Raw genomic sequence first — 21,900 nt, forward strand, 5'->3', positions numbered from 1 at the left:
CAGGAGATGACCTGAACTCCGGCGAGCCCGGGGTTTCCTGCCGCTTTCTTGGTTCTGAGGGGTGGGCAGTAAGGAGGAGGGGAGTCAGCGGACTCAGAAGGGAGCGAGGGGCCAGCAGCGGCGAGACCTGATCCCGGGAAAGGGGTGTGTGTGGGGGGAGGTGGGGGGGGGAAGCAGGGGGTCGTTCCAAAGGTTTCCTTTTTTTGCGTTTCCCTCCAGAGTTCAGAGTAGGCCCGGGTGGCGCTGACGCGGTTGCAAGGGGGCCGAGGGCCTGGAAGAGCAGAGGAGAGCGCTCGCGAAGTTGCAATTTACAGCCAAGCCCGGGGGGAGGGGGCTTTCGGGGACACAGAGGAACGCGCGGCAGTTCTGCAGGAGTCTGCAGGAAAACCCCCCTCCGGGCCTTGCCTTCGCCAGTCCCGCCTGACCCCGCGCTCGAGGCCTTCGAATGCTGCAGACGCGGGTCGTGGATGCCTCAGGACACCCCAGGGGCGCGCGTTCCGCTTAGTCCGCACCCTGCACCCACCCGCCCCCTGAGGGACGCGTCTTGTTTGGGGGCGGGAGGCAGGGGTGAGGCCTGTAGAAACGTGAGTTTGAACTTAGGCCGCTGTTTGAATGTTTGCGGTCAAATTGGAATTAGAAGTGACACTAGAAAACACAAGAAAAAAGGGTGTATGGCCGTCCCTAAACACACGCGCTGGTGACCGGCCCTGGGAGCCTTGAAGTCACAGCGAGGCCGCGCCCTTGCAGCGGAGTCTCGCCAGAATCCCCGGCCTCGGCCTGAAACATCGCCACTGGAGCATTTCAAGGAGGGTCCAACGCCCCAAGCGGCTTATGCCTGTCACTCCTTTGCCTCTGGCTAGAAACAGAACTGGACTTCCTAGATCTCTTACCCCAGGTGCCCGTGTCCTCAGCAGATCCCACCGCTCCATTCCATCTCTGGAAATAACACCTCTGTCCTTGCTGCATGGAGGCAGGCATGTCCTTTAATAAAAGGAGAGAGGGAGACCCCGAGAGGGAGAGAGAAAGACCGAGAGGGGATGGGGGCGCGGGTAGGGAATGGGCGGGAGGCGGTGTTCCAGTGCTGACCGGACGGAAGTGATTGATCAGTGATTAATTACTTTCCAGGAGAAAGTCAAAAGCTTAAAATGACAGCAGCTGCAACAAAAGTCTAGAAACGACTAGAAATATATTTAATTAGCCCACATCCTGAGCCTTGACATAGGCATGGCGAGTTCTGTTGCCTCTGGGTTTGTTTGGTAAGACCTCTTGGTGCTGAAGTGAAATAAAAAATGTCACAGAAGCTTTACTGCAACTATATTAAAAGTTTTCTTGCGGGGGGGGGGGGGAAGAAATACCATAGAAGCGCAGAAGTTCTGTTAGGAGATGCTTATTAGGACAATCGAAAACAAAAGATTTCGTGTTTCATTATTGTTATTATTTTATTTTCTTCCTGAAAATGTGCAAGAAGAACTCATCTGGGTGGCCTGTGGTTTGTTTGGGAGAGGGGTGGGGAAATCCATTCTGACTGTAATTTAAAAGAGAACGAATTCTTAAAATAGAGATGTTGATGTTGCAGAAAACCCCCACTACACCCACCCTACGCTCTAAAGACCCAAAGCACGAATGGAAGACGTCGACTCCGCTTCGTCTTCTTTTCCGACCAGGCCCAAGGGGTTCCTGGGGAAACCGTCACTGAATTGAAAGTAGTATTTAACCCCAAGGAAATGTGCTCTTGTGGGCGCTTGCAAAACAATGGACCCCACGTGATCTGGGGCTGTGGTGGAGCTGAGAGGGTGACATTTCCTACAAGGTGCAGCAGAGGAGGGGACTCGCGTGCCGCTTTCCCGGGTTTCGGGACGGCGGCCTGTTTTGTTGTCGTCTGAGGCTCCCGGGAGGGTTTGGCTGAGACCAAGGGAGTCGTTCGGAGACATCCATCTTATTTTGTTTGAAAAGTTACTCGTCCAAGTTGTCACTGCGTGACAGCCTGGAATAAAGCTAATTTGCGACCGCCCCTCCTCTCTTCCCTGAAGGTCTCGGAGGCAGCAAGGCTGACGCGGTGCTAAATTGGGCGGGGACTCCGCGCCCCAGCTCTCCCGCGCCAGAGCTCAGAGCTGAGCAGCTTGGCAGCCGGAGCCCAGGAAGGATGAGGACATCGACTTTCGGGATAAAGGCTGAGTGAAGAAAAAATCAGGCCCGAGTGAAATCAGGAGGAGGGAACCCAGGGGGCCGCCTCCCCGTGCCAGGAGGCGGGCTTTGCACCCGTGAAAATACACGGGAGCACCAGCTGCTCTGGGCAAGCGCCCCAGGAGCGCTGGGACCAACTCCCCACGTCCGATGCCGGGTTGGAGCTGCAGAAGTTAGCGGAGGGCCACAACTCCCTGCAGCCGCCGCCCGGGCCCCTACGCGCGGGACCCTGCTCAGCCCACGCGGCAGCAGCAAACACTTTGGCGTGGCCGGGGGCGTGGCCGAGGAAGCGGGCCACGCCCCTCTTTCCCAATTCCCCTCCACTTCCCGCTCCCATTGGTCACGAGGATGGCCAATGAGCGCTCGGATCGAGGTCCTACCCTGGGTCTGACTCCGAAGCTCCTGCCAAAACTTTGGGAGTTTTTAGAGAGGAGTTTTTTTTTTTTTTTCTCTTATTACTTTTTTTTTTTTTAAGCTAACGGATTATTATTGTTGTTGTTTTAAATTTAGCTCGTAGGGCTTAGCTGTTTGGGTTTTCTTTCGGTGCCCGGCCCCTGTCTCCCCGGCTTCCCTGGAGTGTGCGGAGCCGCGGCCCCTGCCCGCCTAGCAGCTCCAGAGCCCCTCGCTCGCCTCCGGCCCGCGGGGAGCGCGGGCGCCTCGCCGCCTTTAAAGTGAGGCCAGGGGCCGAGGCTGTGACCGGCCGGGATCCGGGCCTCGCCTCCTCCCTCGGTGGCGCTAGGGCTCCCTGGCCTGTCTTCAGTGCGGACGGAGAAGCGAAAGCGGATCGTCCTCGGCTGGGCTGCCGCCGCCTCCGCGACTCAGAGCGCCCCTCCCCGCGCACCCACCCACCCAGCTACCCGGCCGGGCCCGGCCGGGCCGCGGCGGCGCTCGGCGCACCCAGCCAGAATGTTCGCCGCCGGGCTGGCTCCCTTCTACGCCTCCAACTTCAGCCTCTGGTCGGCCGCTTACTGCTCCTCGGCCGGCCCGGGCGGCTGCTCCTTCCCCCTGGACCCCGCCGCGGTCAAGAAACCCTCCTTCTGCATCGCAGACATCCTGCACGCCGGCGTGGGGGAGCCGGGGGCGGCCCCGGAGGGTCTGGCGGGGGCCTCGGCCGCCGCCCTCACCGCGCACTTGGGCTCGGCTCACCCGCACGCCTCTTTCCAAGCTGCCGCCAGATCCCCGCTTCGACCCACCCCGGTGGTGGCGCCCTCCGAAGTCCCGGCTGGCTTCCCGCAGCGGCTGTCTCCGCTCTCAGCCGCCTACCACCACCATCACCCACAGCAACAACAGCAGCAGCAGCAACCACCGCAGCAGCAGCAGCCTCCGCCTCCGCCTCCACCCCGGGCTGGCGCCTTGCAGCCTCCGGCCTCTGGGGCGCGGGGGGTCCCGAATCCCCCCCATAGCGGCTCGGCCCCGGCCCCCTCCAGCAAGGACCTCAAATTTGGAATTGACCGCATTTTGTCTGCAGAATTTGACCCCAAAGTCAAGGAAGGCAACACGCTGAGAGGTAGGTCTTGGGCTAGAGGCTGCAGGCCTCTGACCACGGCCCTGGCGCACTCCCAGGTCCCAGGGCCGTTTGGGATGCCTTTGAGTATTTTCACAATTAAGGACAAGTCGGTAAAAGGAGGGAGAAGAAAATGAATTGTAAGAAGACTGTGAAACGTTAGGTGTAAAACTCACCTGCTCTGCATTACAAAAAAAAAAAAAAAGTTTCCAGGGATGCTTTAAAAAACACACGTCACAGAATCATTATTCCTAAAAATCCGTTGGCATAAATATTCGCTGAAATGGCTATTCTCTGTCTCTTGAATCACATATCTAGAGAGTGAGCTATATTAATTTGACAGGGGAAACCCTTTCGGGGAACACTTTCCCTTCCATTTATCTGATTTCTAGTGAAGTCCCACTCAAAGAATGTAGATAAACAAAATCGCCCCTCAGCAGAGTGGGGGCTCCTTCACGGGGGAGGGTGGAGGTCTCCTGAAAGTGACTGCCTTTTGGCCGTTTTATATAAAGCCCTTCCTTGCTATATGTGTGGACGTGGACGTGTGCGCTACACATGGGAACATTTTGTGCATCGCCCCTTGGCCTCTGTCGGGGAGAGAGGGCTTTTGGGGTAGAGACAAGGTCTCTCGCGACTTTGCTGCAGGGAAACCGAATCGAGGTGGCAGGGGAGGGACAACTCAGCCGGAGAGTGTGGGTTTGCCCGAGGTGTAACCAGCTCTTCTTTTCCCTCGTCCCCAGACCTCACGTCCCTGCTAACCAGCGGGCGGCCCGCAGGCGTACACCTTCCCGGCCTGCAGCCTTCTGCCGGCCAGTTCTTCGCGTCTCTAGATCCCATTAACGAGGCTTCTGCCATCCTGAGCCCCTTAAGCTCGAACCCGAGAAATTCAGTCCAGCATCAGTTTCAAGACACGTTTCCAGGTACGGAAACCCCGCTGAGCGACGGCCTGACGGGGCGGGTCGACTGACTGCTCATTCAGGACTGACGCCTGGCGTGGCCACCGCGGTTCAGCCAACCCGGGGTCGGTGCAGGAGGCTACCAAGCCCGGAGACAGAAACCGAAAGAGTTCTCAGCTAGCTAGCTCACCCCTCGGTTGGCTCCCGGGGGCAGAGGGTGGGGGACCCAGGGAGGCCGTGGGCGGGTGGGGTGAAGGGGCTTTCCCTAGTCTTGCCGCCAGAGAGGGGCTTGAAAATGCAGCCAGAGGTGTTGTTTTTTAACATACACACAGTTTGGAATGACTTCAAACGCTTTGGCCAAGGAGAGGTTCCGTCGGCGCACACGTTTGCAAGAACTTACACACACACACACGCGCGCGCGCGCGCGCGCACACACACACACACACACACACACACACACACGAGAGTCAAAGCTGTCTTCTCTACATCCTAAGGCCCAACCGACGTTTTCGCCAAATCTTTTCATGCCCAAAGGCCGCGCATTTGGCTGATATTTTCCCTTTGGCATTAATCGATGAAGCTCCGGCTTCTCCATTCCACACTTGCTTTAGGCCTCACGCCTAAAGTCTCAAGAGCTGTAGGATTCCATTTTAGACAGGCCATTCCCAGTCTGCGCGAAGGGCTATCCGAATGCGGGGCGGGGTGGGGGGCAGATGTTAACGCAAAAACAAGTCTTAAGCAGCGCGGTGAGTCCCGGGCCCGCAGACCGCGGACGCGGCACTGACGCGGCCCTCCTGTCTTCTTTCTCTTGCCCCCGCTACCGCCTGGTGGCAGGTCCCTACGCTGTGCTCACGAAGGACACCATGCCGCAGACGTACAAGAGGAAGCGCTCATGGTCACGGGCTGTCTTCTCCAACCTGCAGAGGAAAGGCCTGGAGAAAAGGTTTGAGATTCAGAAGTACGTGACGAAGCCCGACCGAAAGCAGCTGGCCGCGATGCTGGGCCTCACCGACGCGCAGGTAAGCCGGCTCAGGCGCCCGCGCACCGCTCCCTCCGGGCGCGGCCTAGCCCCAGGGCTCCCTCCGCCCCGGCCCACTCTCCTTCTGCAGGGGAAACGCAGGGTCTTGAATTTCTCGAGACCTCGTACACGTCGAAACTTGAGGCAGGAGGAGGGGGGATGTGGGGGTGAGAAGGACGGAAAGAATAGCCCATCCCCAAAGATGTATGTCAACAACCGCAGCATGTTTATTTTGGCCAAAAGTCGAAAGAACAGCAGAGAAAGCGAATAGGCCGCAGGAGATAATAATTATGTACTCGACTGTAGTGCAATTCGCTGTAGGAGGCAATTTATTTCAGAAGAGATAAAAATCCAAAGTCAAGAGATTGTTGTTGGTCCCCCCCCTCCTTCCTCCCTCCTCCTCCTGCCGCTGGATTGTGAAATCCCCATTTGTGAGGAAGTGAAAACATCATTTCAAACGGAATTACTTAGTAGGGCGAGGAGTGCCCTTAGAGCAGAGCCACCACCGTCTGTCCGATTTTCTAACGGCACAGGCTCTCAAGAAAATCTCTGGTGGGGGGGCAGGGAGTGAGAGAAGGAAAAAAAAAAGATTTTCTTAGAATACCTAAGAGCATTTCAGCAGCTTCTGCCTACTTGGATTTTTTTTTTTTTTTGCAAGGCAATGGCGAATTGATCGTGTTTGAATTCAATTTTTTTCTTTTTTTCAAATTCAAGAATTGGACCTTTTTTTTTTTTTCCCGGAAATAGAAGAGGCACTTTGCTTCCACACCCCACAGCAGTGGCCTTTGCTCCCTGGGTGCTGAATGTTCTGAGTAGAGCAGAAGCCAAAAGCAGGCACCTTTTCATAGCTCCTTTAGGTTACCCCCCCTTTCTGTCCTCCATTACACAACTCCCCCCCCCCCCCCAGCACACACTGGAAGAGCCCAGCCGTTTTCCACCAGCTGTGGATGTTATTTTTAAAAGGGAAGCTGGAACTTGTGTGAACAGCACTAGGTCCCCCAGGGGATTGTATATATTTATATAGATTCTCCACCCCATCCCTACCCCCTTCTTCCACTCTGCACAGGTTTCATTCCAGCATTTTCTAAGCCTGCTGAAGGATCAGTTTATCCCAGGCAGGGGCAGGACTTTATCGGTTTCTGAGTACCTACCTGCCAAGGAAATGCTCTTCTGCTGAAGGTCCAGCGGTGCCCCCCCGCCCCCACCACTGAGACTAACTCTTTTGAACCCTCTTTCCCCTCTGTTCTCCCCACGGTTTCTCCTTAACAAGAACTGCTTTCGTAGAAACTTGCCTTGGGTAGAGGCAGTAGAGGGGCGGACCGGCTTAGCAGAAATTGTTAACGTTGGTTCACCAAACTCTTGAAATCATGGGTATATTTTTCTGGGCTAGGGGTCCATAATTTAAATCAGATTTTCGGAGAGCCCTGACTCGAGTCGGGCTAAGACGCATTGATTTGGAGCAGAAATCGTCCTTCCTCTGCTTTCCAACAAGCATCCAGGTCATTTCAGGATCAGGTCTGGAGGGCCACATTGTGAGAACCAGGCCTAGTGGGTTCCGCAGGCGAGGATCCCTGGCGAAGGCCTCCGTTTCCCGGGGCTGCCTCTCGGCCCCTGCGCCGGGCACAGGGCCCGGCCGGTGGCAGACAGCTGGGGACCGCGGCTCCAGGCCGCGCGCGAGTCGGAGTGCGGCGAGCCCGCGTCTCATCTCCGTGTCCCTTCTTGTCTCCCCACGTGGTGCGGCGCAGGTGAAGGTGTGGTTCCAGAACCGGCGGATGAAGTGGCGGCACTCCAAGGAGGCCCAGGCCCAGAAGGACAAGGACAAGGAGGCGGGCGAGAAGCCGTCGGGCGGCGCCGCGGCCGCCGACGGCGAGCAAGAGGAGCGGAGCCTCAGCCGCTCGGAGGGCGAGGCCGAGAGCGAGAGCAGCGACTCCGAGTCTCTGGACATGGCCCCCAGCGACACGGAGCGGACCGAGGGGGCCGAGCGGTCACTGCACCAGACCACGGTCATCAAGGCCTCGGCCGCCGGCGCCCTCCTCCCGGCCGGCGGCGGCGGGAGCGCGGGAAGCGGCGGCGGCGTTGGCGGCAGTTTCGGCTTCGGCAGCCTTGGCGGCGGCGGCGGCGCGGGTAGCGGCGGCGGCGCCTCGGAGCTGCTGCCCGCGCCCCAGCCCACCCTCAGCGGCGCTCCGCAGAGCCCCGAGCCCGCCCCGGCGCCGCTGGGCGGCCTGTAGACTGCGCGAGGCGAGGGGCCCCGGGGACGCGTGCCGCCCCCTGCCGCCCAGGGTGGGCCGGACTTCGCGCCTGCTTTGCGTTGGCAATGGGGCCAGGGCGACGCCGCGGCGGAGCGCCCTTCCCTGCGGTCCCACCTGCCCGTCGCCGCCGCGCAGGTGCCCAGAGCCGAGGGGGGGGGGGTCTCAGTGCCCCCGCCCGAGGCCCCCTCCCCTCCCCCGCGCCGGCCAAACACTTCTCCCCGGCCGCGAGCAGTTCACACTGTGAAGTGTTGGACGAAACAGTTCCTCCCCGCACTCGGGGCTGTGGCGCAAGGACGAGCTGCACATAGGACGACACAAACTTGTAAATAAAATGTTTACTACGGTTTGTAAAGGCCGCTCGGCTTGCTGGGGCGGTGCGGTCGTTAAGGTGGGGGATCTCCCACCCGGACCTCAGCCTCGGGGCGCTGGAGGCTGCAGCAGCTGGAGGTGGGAACTAGTACTTTCTGCGGGGGGGGGGGGTAGGAGGACGGGAGTGCAGCAAGCTGAGACCCGCCTGGCTGCAGAGATTGGCGTTGGGGCTTAGAGGTCCCTCCAGTTCCGAGGGCCCCTCGCACGTAGCCTGCGCTCACCGCCCGGAACCGGCGCTCCACCACCCTGAGTGTGGCCAGAGGACCGAGGTGGCCGCGGAATCTGTTAGGCCTGTCGGACAGATGGCTTCCCCACCCGGTCTCTGGGCCCCATGAGTGTGCCCGAGGGCTTTCCTTGGCTGGAGAGCCTGCTGAGTTGGAGTGGAGATGTCGGTGATGCGGGCGGGGTCAATTTAGCCACAGTCAGTACTTACAACGTGGCGCCTCAATGGCCGGAGTGGAGCTTTGAAGCAATTCCAACACAAACCGCTCCTTGGGCTTGGATGGCGTAAGGGGAGAAGGTAGTGTCCTGGAGGAAAGGACAGACAGATCACAGTGGTTAGGGTTGAAGGGCCAGGTCTGAGAAGGCTTTAAAGGTGCCCAAACAATCGTAGGCCAGTCAGGGAGGTGACCTGTCCGAGGTCACACGCAGACAAAGTCAGAACCGGAACTCAGACCTCCTGGCTCACATTTGCCCAGTGATGGGTCTACAAAACTGTATCTCCCAGCCCCATCCACTCACAATCTCCCCGGCAGTGAGGCCACTGCAGGTGCCCAGTGAGTCCCTCCCCAGCTCCAGCCCCAACAGCCAGGAGTTGAGAGGCCGTTTCCCCATCACACTGCAGCTGGGATGGACCATTTCAGGTTGTTTTGTTTTGAAAGGCTAGACAGTCAAACCTCTCTCCCAGACCTGTCCTCTCTGGGCTCTCTTTCCCTCGAAACTACAACAAGTCCAGAGTTTGTATAAAGCTCTTTTGGGAGATTTAAAAACAAACAGACTTCGCTGACAAACCTGACCCCGAGGGTCTATTTGACAAGGCTTCTTACAGGCCCACCATCCATGCCAAGATGTGGTTCTGTGAGAGGATGCTCTGTCGAGAGTGATGTTCCCCCAGAGACGCTGAGGTCAGCGAGCCCAGGACACGTCCCAGTCCCCAGGCTGGAGTGAGAAGGTTCTTAGTGGTTCCCCGATCTGGCTTAGCTCTTCCCCATTTTGACTCATTGACTTGAGCACAAAGACCTCCGTTTTAGAGCAGAGGCCCCAGAGATAGCCTTCTTTGGCCTGGCGTAGCGCAGGGGTGCAAGTCTGACCATCCCCTGCCCCCATCAACCTCCTAGCATCCAAGTGGAGCCGAACCCCTTGAGGAATGTGCACAGTTGGGGAGGGGGAGTGGCGGCGACCAGGGTGGTCCACTGTAGGAAAGAGAAGGGAAAGGTAGAAGGCTCGAAGGAGGGGCCTTAAGTTAAATGGGAACGTGAGCTGGCTATTATCTTTAAATGTGCCTAGAGTTTCCAGGCACAGCAGCCTCCATACCTGCTTGGGAGGGATTCCTTCACCACTCTGCGGGTCTTACCACCTAACCACAGGATTCTTCCTGTGCCCCAATTTTGCTTTCATTATGGAAATCACTTTCCTCTGACCCCTGAAATATTAAAATGCTGTAATCAGGACATCCCAAGGATACGGAATTTTGAGGCACTTAAACCCAGTGCTGGCATTCAGGAGAATAAGGCAGCAGCAAGGATACCTAGTTGAGGAGCTCAGCTGGGGAGGAGAATCGGACAGGAGCTGGTGCTTTAGACCACAAGGCCTCGGGGTGCCCACTGCCCTGATCTCCCTTCGCATTTCTCCTCCTGGGGCCCGAGTTTTTTGTTTTTTGTTTTTTAAGTAAAGGAAATGATCTCCCAGGGACTGTTAAATGAAATGATTTCAGGTACATTTCGGCCTTAGCACCACCAGGATCCGCTAGACCAGAGGTTGCAGCAAAGCTGGGGTACTGGGAAGGAAATGAACCTGGCAGCGGGCACCGGGAGGTGGCAGTGGGGATGCTCCTGGAGCGTTTCCTCCGCCACCCCCCACCTCTCCTTCTGGAACATTTCCCCCGTGAAATTCTAAGGGGCTTTACTCTAGGCGGTGGAGTTCTCGCACATTTTCATCAGGAACGGGGTATCACAAGTCCAGGAGAAGCTGGGGGTTCATTTGGAAGAGGAGCAGCCACAGGACGAAGAGTCGTCTCTAGGCCGGCCCGGCGGCGGAGAGGAAACACCGCATTTCGGGCCGCGTGGACTCGTCCCGGGACTGCTCCCTCGGCCCAGGAATTGGGAATTTTCCCGGTGGCGCTCGATGCTTGCAAGCGCGTCCAGGGAAGCTGGGCATTCTTGAACGAAGACCGAGATTTCTAAGGCGCGGAAGGGAAGGCCGAGCGCGCTGGGGCTTGGAGGCGGCGGCGGGTGCGCGCGGGCCCCGGGGCAGAGCCGAGCCGCCACCCCCGCTTGCGCCGCCCAAGACTCGCCCTTCCCGAAGAGCAGCCGTAACTCTGCCCGGGCTGGGCTCTGCGTCGCCGGCCGCAGTGGTCCTCGCGGCGCCCAGTCCTCGGAGCAAGGTCCTCGAGGCGCAGCCGGGACGTGCCGAGGGGTGGCGACCGCGCGTCTCGCTGGGACCGCGCAGCGCGGGGTGGGGGTGTGTCTCAACCCCCCTCGGGTGCACGCACCCCAATTACACACACAGGTCAAAGCGCCACATGCTCACAGAAGCGCCCAGGAACGCAGACCCAGACGGAGACACGAGAGACCCTGTCCTGGCCGGTTCGGCATTCTCTGGGCACAAACGCGCGAATAAAGTTCTCCCTTCTCCATTCGGCAAGGCAGAGTGAAGAGCCTCACGCCGTCTTCTTCGGCCACGGTTGGTGGCCGGGTGGGTGGGGCGCTGGTCTCCAGAAAAGCTTCCTTGCGCCAAGCCTCGCCGGCCAAAGCCCTGTAAGCCGGAGCCGAATTCCGCTCCAGTTGTCCGCCTCAGTCCAGAGCAGGCAGGACCTGGAGTCGGGGAGTTTGGGGGAGCGGGTGGCCCTCGCTGTCCTGTCCCCTTCCGGGGCCACGGCTGTCAGGCCCCGTGGCACTTCAAGGCGAAGTCTTGTCTCCAAGGGAGGCTCTGGCCCGCACACCAGCCAAGGTGTTCTCCAGTTCTCCTCACCCCACCGCCTCGCAAGGATTCGAGAGTAGCGTGTGTGTGTGTGTGTGTGTGTGTGTGTGACTTGCTCAGACTCTGGTTGTCACAAATCCCTGTGACTCCCTCCGCACCGCAGAGGGGACCAGTGGCTCTGGGATCTTTCCTGCGGCTGCTCCCTCTAGCTGGGGTCTAGAAGTGGGGTGTCGGCAGGAGTTTGAGGCCAGCACGGAGCAGGTGAGCTCTGAGTGCGCAGCCTGCTGGTCCCTCCTGTTCTAGGTCGTGGAAGCTAACCTAAGTGGAGGGTGACCCCAGATGCCCCTGCACTCGCAATCTCCGGGAACTTAAGGGGCCGCAGGGTGGGGCGGGGATCAGCACCTGGCATCGGATATCATGGGGGCGCTCCAGACTTGACTTTTAACCTGTGTGGCTTTAACCTGTTGAGTTCTACTCTATCCCCAGATCAGTCCCCACCCACCCCCACCCCTCCCACCCCCGCTTCCCCCCAAGCCCAAGCCAACTCAAACAGATCCCCCAGCATGCAGGGTGGGGCCTAGAACAGCTCTGGAGCAAGGTATGGGGAAGGGAGGCACGAGGCTGAGGTCCAGGCACCCTCCCCCCCCCGGGGGCGCAATGGTCTGTTTTGAGAAGGAAGAACCGGTTGAAAGACTGAGTGCTGGGCCCTCCCCATAGGACACGGTGACACTAAGTTAAAGAAGGTGGAGAGGACCCTAAACAGACAGGGCCCTCGCAACCCCCCCCCCCTTCTTTAGCCTCTGGCGAAGGAGGGCTGCACTCTCCATGGTCTTTGTGAAGATCCAGCTACTGGGTTTTATGGAGGACTCCAACTGTAGGTGTTCGGGCTTTGGGAGATGCACCTGGATTTAACTGTGCTCAGGCACGCATCTGGCTCCCAGTCTTTCCCTTTGAGGTCGTGACGGGATTGGCCGGGGTCCTGAAGACAAATGAACTGCCTTCTCTGCGGGTTCTCCCCACGCACGGGATATTAAAACCTGCAGCGGGCACCCTCCTCCCCCCACCCCCGCAGCCGCTCTTTAGATTTCCTAACTGCTACACGGGAGGCGTGCACTTTCCAAACTATTCCTTCCCCTCCAACCCCTCCATGCCCCCACCCCCGCCCCATCGGGGTTCTGAAAGGCTGGGCCCCCGCGGTGACTGGCCTGGGGCCTCCGACACCTCTGACAGGTGAGCTCAGAGAATGGGTGGTCCTTGGGTCCCTTAGATGTTCTGTCTTCTGTCATTTTATGAACAAGCATAGATGTCGCGGCAGGTGTGATTACTTCTGACTTCTTCATTTTAAGGATGGGGCAACAGAGGCTGGGTTCTTGACACTTGCCCGAGGTCCCCTGGGGAGTGAGTGCCAGGACTCTGATAAGGCTGTGGGTTTAGTGCCTCCTGAGGGGCAAAGGGAGAGGAGTCCTACCAGACACAATTGACCAACCAGATTCTGATCTGGATTGTTACAACTCAAGGGCTTTTTCACTTTTTTTCTTAACTGTTTATTTATTTTTGAGACAGAGAGAGAGCATGCATGCATGCAAGCAGGGGAGGAGCAGAGGGAGAGGGAGACAGAGAATCCAAAGAGCCTGGTGCGGAGCTTGAACTCACCAACTGAGATCATGACCTGAGCCTGAGTCGGATGCTTAACTGACTGAGCCACCCAGGTGCCGCTGAGTGGCTTTTTAAAAAGGGGGCATAAAAGGCGCTGAGACTGGGGGGAAATGTGGGCTCCAACTGATCCATTTGTTCTTCCTTTTGGTAGTCCCCAAGAGGTGTCCCTCCAGGAGTTGCAGGCCTGGGCCTCTCCAGGATTGATACCCCCACCCTTCAGCCTGTACCACCTATGTGGCTTTGCTAATATGTCTAAGGTCGGGCCACATCCTGCTCTTGGGACATGACATCATTCTTGAGTGTTTCTCTGTCTGGTTGCTGACATTTGGGATTTGGGACAGCACAAGGTGTCCGAGAGCTCATCATGCTTGTCGTGCAGCCACTGAGCTAACTCCTTCTCTCTCCCCCGGTCCTTAGACCTAGTCCCAGCCAGCAGATGATGCCTCCTCCTTTTGCACAGTTCTGGGTGGGTAACAGACCAGCCATAGAAGGTGGTGGAGGTGACAGCGGCTACACCACCTGACCCACGCCCAGAGCTCGAGGCTTCAGTGACCCCAATGACTATTTCTGGGGGGTTTTAAGTATGGGAAGAGGCTGGCATATGGAGCTTGGAGTTGAGGGTGTCAGAAGGAGCATGCTTGATCCCAACCCCAAAGAGCCCAAGAAGCGTTCATTCATTCACCAATTATTAAATGTGAGACCTTGGGAAATTGGCTTCAGTTTCTTCATCTGTACAATAGGAAATAATGTTACCTAACTTCTAAACCACTGTGAGAATGAATTGCATGGTAAAATGTTAAATGAGAAAGTGGATGGCGTATTATATTCCTTCCTTCCTTTATTAATTACAGTATTTACTACCTTATTAGTATTTGCACAGTTGGAAAAAAAAAAAAGGCAAGAAATCAGATCCTTAGATGGAGGCTCATGAATTCAGGGCAGTCACTGTGTCCCCGGGGAGGAACCTTTGAAAGAGTAGAGCAGAGTGTTTGGATACAGTGTGTCCACAGAGGTTGTGCTCAGACCCCTGGACTCTACGGGAAGACCAGTGGCATTTCTTCTTGGTCCTTCAGGCACTGCGCCTGGCGTTCTGTGCATACAGCAGGTGCTCAAGACAGCGCTTTTAGGTGTGGTTGGGAGTTTTCCTTGGGAGCTGGAAGGGGAAGGAGCCAGAGTTTTCTGACACTTCAGGTTTGAGGGAAACTTAAGTATCTGGGGTCCGAGGAGGGAAAACTGTGTGCCCACTGTTGAGGTCATGTCAGGACAAATGGAATTTGGGGAGTTCTATTAAGTTCTTAACTAACCGCATAGAGGGAAGTCTTCAAAACGGAAAGAGGATATCAACTGTCCTTTTAGCTGGGCAAAGGCACCCTTTGCTTCTTGAGGGCAAGGCTGGGCTCTGCCTTAGGGTCGGAGCAATTCTAGCACCTCGCACAGCGCTAGGTACGGGGAAGGCGCCTCAGGAAGTGTTTACTGAATAAATGAGTAGCACATTGTTGTGTCCCTTGTGGTTGCTGATAGTCCCAGTGGATCCTCAGGAACAACGTGATCGGTGGTTAGCACTGTGGACACAGGAAGAAGTGAGGTAGAAGGCGCGGGAACTACTGAGTGGTGACTCCGGTAGGAGGAGCGGACTTGGAAGTCCCAACTCATTGGATGAGGCTACACAAGGGTCCCGGACACTAAATCCGTCGCAGAAGAAGAAAATAAGTTCCCAAGCAGCGCTCCATATAGATGACGAAAGCGCTCGTTCGCGCACGTCCATCTGGAGAACGTCGTGCGCAGGTGGGCATCGTTGGCCCCATTTTGTAGGTTGAATGACTCGCCCACAGTCACCTCGCCAGCAGTCAACGCGAGGACCAGGACGGAAGCCGGAGACTGTGTGCTTTCCGGGGTGGCCAGCTCCGGGCGTTAAGATCCGCGCCGGCGTCTCTCCGCACAGTGAGCGAGCGGGCTGCTGTCACTGTGCACCTTGCTTTCTCCTTCTGCTGCGCAAAAGCGTCGGTTAGTTTCGCCGAGTTCCAGAGCTCCCCCCCACCCCCAACTGCTCACGACCCGTTCGCCTCTGGCGATTTCAGGGTCAGCAAATTTCAGCCGCGCTTGGATTTGTCAGGGCTGTTTATTTTTGTGTGTGCGAATGGGGTGAAGAGTGCACCCCGCACTTTCCTGCACGTGGTGCGAGCTCAAGAAATGAGCCAATGAATGAATGAAAGAACGAATGAACTAATGACCGCATAAGATTCCTTATCTCGCAGGCCCCACAGGCGTCTGGTTGAGGATCTGGCCATTTTCTGGATCCTTCTATGGAGACAATCGGAGGCCTCGCACGCCCTCCAAAGAAGTCGCTGCGCGGTCCGGCTCTCTCCGCTCCCGACGCAGACTGTGCTTGAAGCCTCAAGCCTTTAGGAGGGCGCCCGCCCCCCGCCCCGTTCGCCACTCGTTTGGGTCCGATGGAGGGTCCCAGGTCCTCTGTCTTCTTGGATCCCCAGCGCCCAGTCGGAGGTCAGCGACCTCGCACGGGTGGGTTCCGACGTCAGCCCCGCAGCGGGTGGGCTGAGCCCGGCAAATCTGAAAGTCTTCTCGGTAAGGCTGCCTTGGATCCCCCGCAGCGATCTAAACCGCATCCCTTTGTTCTCATCTCCCGCAAGGTTCCTGCCTCCTCCGCCGACTTGTCTCCCTTGGCGAGGGCGCAGTGGGTGAAAAACTAGAAAGGAAAGAGGAATGAAACTTTTCTATGACACACAATTTAAAAATGAATGTCGACCCACCGTAATGCAAATGTTCCCCTTTCTTTCGGTCTCCACTCTCCCAGTCCTCCTTCTCGCTTTGGGCATCCCCATCCCTTCCCACTTTTTGTTTCCCCCTCTCTACTCCTTGTGCCTGGGTCTTCCCTCATCCAGCGATTGTCCACCTTTCCACGTAGGACTTTCAGAGGAGCTGGGCCGCGCTGGCAGGGCTCGAGGGCAACCAGGGCAGGCGATGTGGTGCAGGGGCTGCTCCAGAAGTCGTGGGCTCCAGCCTCGGCTAAGACCCCAAATGAAACGAAAGGCAGTTATGTTGTTTGAAACTATTATTAAAAAACGAACGGCCCGTAAGATTAAAACAACAACAACGACCCGCGATGATGTCATCCTCATCAGAAGCATGGTTCGAGAGCCAAGAGAGATTGATGTGTCGGTGCACGTGAACCAGCCATAGCCTCGGTGTCATCTGTTAACACCATCTGCGCCCCTACTATGCACTGGCGGGTTCGGTTGGGGACCATCAGCGGCTCCAGAGGAGCAACAGGAAAGCGCCCTGAGGTGTGCCGGCCGAACCAACAGTTTTAGCTCTCGGAATCTTTCTTTCTCCCCTCTTTTCCCCTCTTTTGGTTTTCCCATCGCAGAGGAGTGGTCATGAGGACACCCATCCTGCCTTCTGAGTCCTCTCCAGCCCTCCCACTATGCTTCCCCATCTTCTCCCCATCAGTTTGCTCAGCGACCCTGGAGGCAGTTCAGTATCCCTTCTACATAGGTTAGGGGAGCATATCTAATACAGGGGACAGTCACAGCCTCGCGCACGGTGGCGCGCGCCGTTATGCTGGCAAACAGAAGTGGCGCTCAGTAAGCGAGAATTGGCATTAAACTCTCACCACCCTCACCGCCATTACATCGCTAATTTCTTCTGTTCGGAACGCGTCTTTCCTTGGAAATCACCCAGGGTGGGGGCGCGCAAGTGAAAACGGAGGAAACAGACGCAATCGTTTCCCACTTTTAAGGCACAAATTCAAAGTCTTGTATCTCATTTAACCTTCCCAGCAACCCTGGGCGAGAAGATGTTTTCTTCCAATCTTACAGATAATCCAGTTTGAGGAGCAGAGAGGCTGGGTAATTTGATCCAGGTACTGGCTGGCAAGGGGCGTGGCCAAGCCTCTGACCCCGAAGCCCACCGGTTCCTAGTTCCAATCCTGAAAGGGTGGGCTTCCCCGACTCCCTCTTCGAAGAAAAAGAAAAGTTCAAAGTTCAAAGAAAAGCTCTGCTCTCCTTTTTAGCGAATTACTCCATTCATTGTTTCAAATATCCACTTTACATTGTGAGAGTAGACTCCGCCGCAGAGAAATCCATTAAGCATCGTTCTGTTGCACCCCCAGAGAAAGCGCATGCTCGGTGTACCCTGTCTGGTGTACAAGGTTGATGACTGAAGGAGGGGAGAGTTCAGTACAAAAACATCTGTAAGCGAGGGGTCGCCATGAGCACTTAACTGTTCCTTTCCACCTCAAGCTGGGAAGCTAAGGTTAGTCTAGAAGCCACATCTTCCCCTTTCTGTGCTCCTAGTCACTCCCTTTTCTTTCCGTCCTCACCTGGCCTCCCGCTCTGCTGCCTCCCTCCACCTCCTCCTCCCACACTGCGGCCCAGAGCCTCGGCCGGGCTGTGACCCGAGTCCTAACGCTGCAGTGGTGTCCGTGCAGCGGCGGGACGGGATGCGACCGGCCTGGAGCTGCGGCGGGTCCCAGCAGCGCTTTGCCGCGGGCCGCAGCTCCTAGGGCCGGAGCGAGGGGCCCGGCGCCGGGCGGGGCAGGAAATTTATGGTCTGTGTATACTTTCTGGCTCCAGAGCCCCGCGCACCAGAAGGATGGGGCCCCGCGAGCCCCTGAGGCCGCGATCTGGGGCCGCAGGCGCCGCGGCCAAGTATGGTGCCCTCGAGTCTCTCCTTTCTGCTGCGCTAAGGCCATAAACCTCCCCGGGAGGGCGCGGCTGAAAACGAAAGCCCTGCGGGGAGGTGGGTACCAGCCTCGCCGAAGTTAACCCAGCCCGGTCAGCCTAGGAAACCGGCTCCCAGGCCTGCGTTCAGTCGCCCTGCGTGTCTAGACCGCCGGTGCGGCCGTGGCGCAGGGTGGGATTCCGGGCCCAGTGTAGGACTGCGTGGCCCCAAGTGCGGCTAGGTGACGGGCCCCGGGGTCCCCACGGCGCCAAGTCCTCCCGGCGTCCCGTCGAGGCCTGGCCTCGGTCCTCCGCCCGTGGGGCCAGACTTCATTCTATTTCTCGAGTGGGTCCGTGACAGAGAAAAGAGTCCATCCAAAAGTTGGGGGGCAAATGCGAGACTTCCTTGGGCCTGGGGGGCTGGAGGAGGCGCGAAAATGGTCCGGGGCAGACGGCCAACGCCCAGCAACACTAGAAGTTCCAGTGCTCCGGCTTCAATCCTGCCGGGTTAGCACGAAGCGCGTCCACGCTGTCTCTCCGAGGCCGGGCCACACCGGCGCACAGGAGGTGTGAGTTAAGCCGGGCAGCCAGAGAAGGACAGGTCCTTTCATTCATGTTGTCACCAGGACTGGTGTTCACGGAGTGGCGCCACCTAACGCAACCTCGAAGGACCGTTAGGCCTGAGCTTAACTAATAATATCGGGCACAACTTTTAATTTAAATAACGTAGCAGAGTTTTGCGTGCCTATGTGTCAGGCACTGTCCTGAGAACTTTATAAACATAAAGTATATACTTTATACTTTACTTATACTGTGTATACTTTGTATACAAAAGCTTATTTGCTTTTTATAAAATTCCAATTGTTGTGATTACTTGGATTATCCCCATTTTACAGACAAAGAAACAATGGCTAAGAAAGGTTAATTAACTCGCTGAAGGGCAGCCAGTTCGCAAGTGGAGTTGGAAACAATTTCCATCTCCTTCTCCAGGGCCTACATTATCTAAATCGTCTTTGGTACTAATGAAACCACTACTTATTTCGAATACATTAAGAGTCACGCAGGCGACAGCGGGCTGAATTCCCGCAGAGAGCCCGGGGGGGGGGGCGGGGGTGTGTGTGCAATTTATGCAACTCTTAGTCCTTCTCGGAAGGGGCTGGACACTCGCCCCCTCGCTGGGAGCTGCAAACCTCGGGGTCAGGCAAGCAGGGTGGCCCAGTCCATAAATACGGACCGTTTAGCAATTACCCCGGGGCGTGTTAATTGCGCTGGGAGGTAGTAATTGCGAGTCTCAGACAACGGCTTCTCTCCCTCTGCTTTCTTTTGATTTACCGTTGGGCCGGGTCTCTCGGGCCGGAAGATCTAGGCGAACCCAGGCTTGGCGAAAACGTGCGCTCTGGGATGCGCAAGGCCGCTCCCGCAAGTGGTGCGGGGCCTGCGCAGTTCCAGCTTCTCTTCAGGGACAGCTAAGGACTGCTGCCGGTGTCTTCACTCAGCAAAGGGGAGGTGGGGAGTCGCGTCTCCGAAGCTTCGGCACCTTTCATCGGCTTGCCCACTGACGGAGGTGGCGATTTATTTGAAAGTAGGAGAAGAGGTAGGAGTGAAAAATTGAGCAGGGTGGATTATGAAACAACGGAGTGAAAAGAAGAAGAAGAAGAAGAAGAAGTAGGAGAGAGAAGATGGAGATCATGAAAATAAGTGGAATTTTGCAGCATTTCTCACATTTTTCTAAAGGAGGTGGGCGGGGCTGATACAACCGGTTTGGGGCCGGGCCATAAATTAATAGATTTATTCCTCAATCAGGAAAAAGCCATTAAGATATTCTTGGCTTCGTCTGTGGGAAAATAATTTCTTTGATTGAGTTGCCCCAGAAGACCCTCCGAAGCCCTCTCCTCTCCCCCTCCAACGGCCTCCTCTTTCCTGCCTGCCGGAAGGAGGGGAGAAGCGGGAGACCCCTGGGAGAAGAGGCCTTTCCATCTTTTCCAGCATCTTGAATTTCACTTTGCAAGCTTCTTTCTACTTCTTGATTTGATCCCTGCTGCCTTGGAGACTCGGAACCTCTGAGAGAGAATTCTCCCGCAGCCAGCCTCACCACCATCTCTGTCCCCCACCTCCCAGTCCTCTGCCCCAGCGGTGACTGGGCGCTTAACCTCCGGCCCGGCCCCAGGCCCCAGCGCGCTTGGTGAGCCTGAGAAATCCAGTTATGGGGAGGGGGCGGGGCAAAAGTGCCCTCAAATGAGAAGAAGCAGCCCAGAGCCGGGTGGACGGAGAGTTGTTCCTTTGGAAGGAAGGACTTGAGCTCCTATCAGGCCCTTAAGAGCAGATGTGTGGTTCCGGGACCCCTCTGGGTCTCTGCGACCCTTTCAGAGGATCCCCGAAGTCAAAGCTATTCTCCCAAAAAAAGATTATTGGCTTCTCCGCCAGGGTGCGATGGAGTTTCCCAGAGGCCACATTAGGTGTGGTGACGTCTTGGCTCTGATGGCTTATGGAATGTGTGCATCTTCTAGTACATTCTGAAAATATGTTTTGGTTTTCCATGTGTATCTGTGCAGTGTGGCTGTTTATATTTAAGTTATTTAAAAAGAAATGAAATATTTATGTCTTCAGTCACACCTGCCACATTTCATTGTTCAATAGCCACACGTGGCCAGTGACTGTCCCCAGTGGGACAGTGCAAATGTATGGATGTTCCTTCATCATGGAAATTCTACAGGACAGTGCTCATCTATGAGGTAAATGGGCATGGGCACAAACACACAAATAAATGCCCTTTAGCCACCTCAGGACGTTTTAAGATTGTAAAGGAGTTCTGAGGCCAATAATGTTTGAGGTTCTCTCCTGAGAGCATCTTCAAGGTTACATCTTTGACATAGACGTTGAAACTAGAGAGGGTGAATTTGTGTCTGGACTTTGCACTTGCTATCTTCACGATGATAGACGATTTTCTGAACTCCGAGTGTCAATTCCTGTTTCTGCAAAACAAAGGTAATGGTTTCTGATAACAAAACATGGAAAGGCAGTGTAGCTGGTGGTGGGGAGCTTACACTCAGGGCAAACTGAATGGACTTGACTTGTATCTCAGCTCAGCTCAGCTCAGATGACTCAGGGTTAGTGCTGGAACTCCTCCAGGGCTCAGTTTCCTTATCAGTAAATTGGAATAATAGTAGTAATGATAACATTGTCTTCTTTATAGGGTTATTGCGAGAATTAAATTAGATAATAAATAAAAAGTACTTAAGAACCTGTAACTGGAAGACTGAAACCTTAGTGGGTGACGATAAAATTTAACTCCCCTCCCCTTTCAGATCTGTATCTCTATCTATCTGTCTATAAAGTTCTGGGTAAATACACAAAACATAAAATTTACTATCTGAACCACTTTAAGCATATAGTGCAATAGTGTTACGATATCCAATCTCCAGAGCTTTTTCATCTTACAGCACTGAAATTCTATATCCATTAAATAATAACTCCCCTTCAATAATGTTTTTATGTGGAGGTGAACTGGGCTCCAGGCTTTAGAATTTTAGTCAATACTTTGCACTTATGTTAACCATTCCAGTTAAGAAATCAATTAGTCCTTCAAAATAGCTGAACTGGTTGGAAAAGGACAGCCAGAGTCCTCAAAATGTAATCAGGCTCCATTGAATATGCCACTTTCACTGATTCCCTGGTCTCTAACTCCTGGGATCCCACAGCCCATCGGTGACTAAGCAGTGGAAATACCCTGGGGCTGAAAATGATGTGATGTCCCCTATATCAGTGCTCATCGTGTGTTTGGGGAGTTAATGATGGATCTTTGAAATGTTTTCCAGAAAGTGCTTGAATCATTGTTACAACAGCAGATAAAGAAAGATAAGCTCCAGATTAATCTCTGGTTGCACCTAAAACCCTGGTGATGGTTAGTTATCATGAGAACAAAAAAGCCAAAATAATTAGCAATATTCTTGGTACAGTGTGGCAGGAGAGAAAAAAAACCTCTTTAAAACAATAGTAGTCACTAAAAATAATGAGACACTTCTTTTGGGTAAAGTTTATCTTTCTCCAACGATTTAGTTTTCTGTCATTTTTTTTTTATTTTTAATTTTTTTAATTTTCATTTTTTTTCATTTTCTGTCATTTTTAATTAAAAAAATAAGATCTTCACTTGAAAATATTAGATAAATACAATAGACTTACTACATAGGATGCTTTGAGATGTAAGAAA

General features: G+C 55.4%; 1 protein-coding gene across 1 annotated transcript; it reads left to right on the top strand.

The window, feature by feature from the left end:
- The first annotated feature begins 1,930 nt into the window (after window positions 1–1,930).
- On the top strand, window positions 1,931–8,203 carry HLX (H2.0 like homeobox). Its single transcript, XM_030302768.1, has 4 exons — window positions 1,931–3,691; window positions 4,429–4,608; window positions 5,419–5,603; window positions 7,348–8,203. Exons 1-4 carry the CDS (start codon window positions 3,091–3,093, stop codon window positions 7,828–7,830), a joined length of 1,449 nt encoding a protein of 482 aa, XP_030158628.1. The 5' UTR covers window positions 1,931–3,090; the 3' UTR covers window positions 7,831–8,203.
- The last annotated feature ends 13,697 nt before the right edge of the window (window positions 8,204–21,900 follow it).

The sequence above is a fragment of the Lynx canadensis genome, chromosome F1 (genome assembly GCF_007474595.2).
Source record: "Lynx canadensis isolate LIC74 chromosome F1, mLynCan4.pri.v2, whole genome shotgun sequence".
Taxonomy (NCBI): domain Eukaryota; kingdom Metazoa; phylum Chordata; class Mammalia; order Carnivora; family Felidae; genus Lynx; species Lynx canadensis.

What these genes read in the sequence shown, in the direction of transcription:
- HLX (XM_030302768.1), top strand. Translation starts at nt 3,091, where the DNA reads ATGTTCGCCGCCGGGCTGGCTCCCTTCTACGCCTCCAACTTCAGCCTC. An exon ending in GTTTCAAGACACGTTTCCAG is followed by an intron (nt 4,609 to 5,418) that starts GTACGGAAACCC and finishes GCCTGGTGGCAG; the next exon opens with GTCCCTACGCTGTGCTCACG. An exon ending in TGGGCCTCACCGACGCGCAG is followed by an intron (nt 5,604 to 7,347) that starts GTAAGCCGGCTC and finishes GGTGCGGCGCAG; the next exon opens with GTGAAGGTGTGGTTCCAGAA.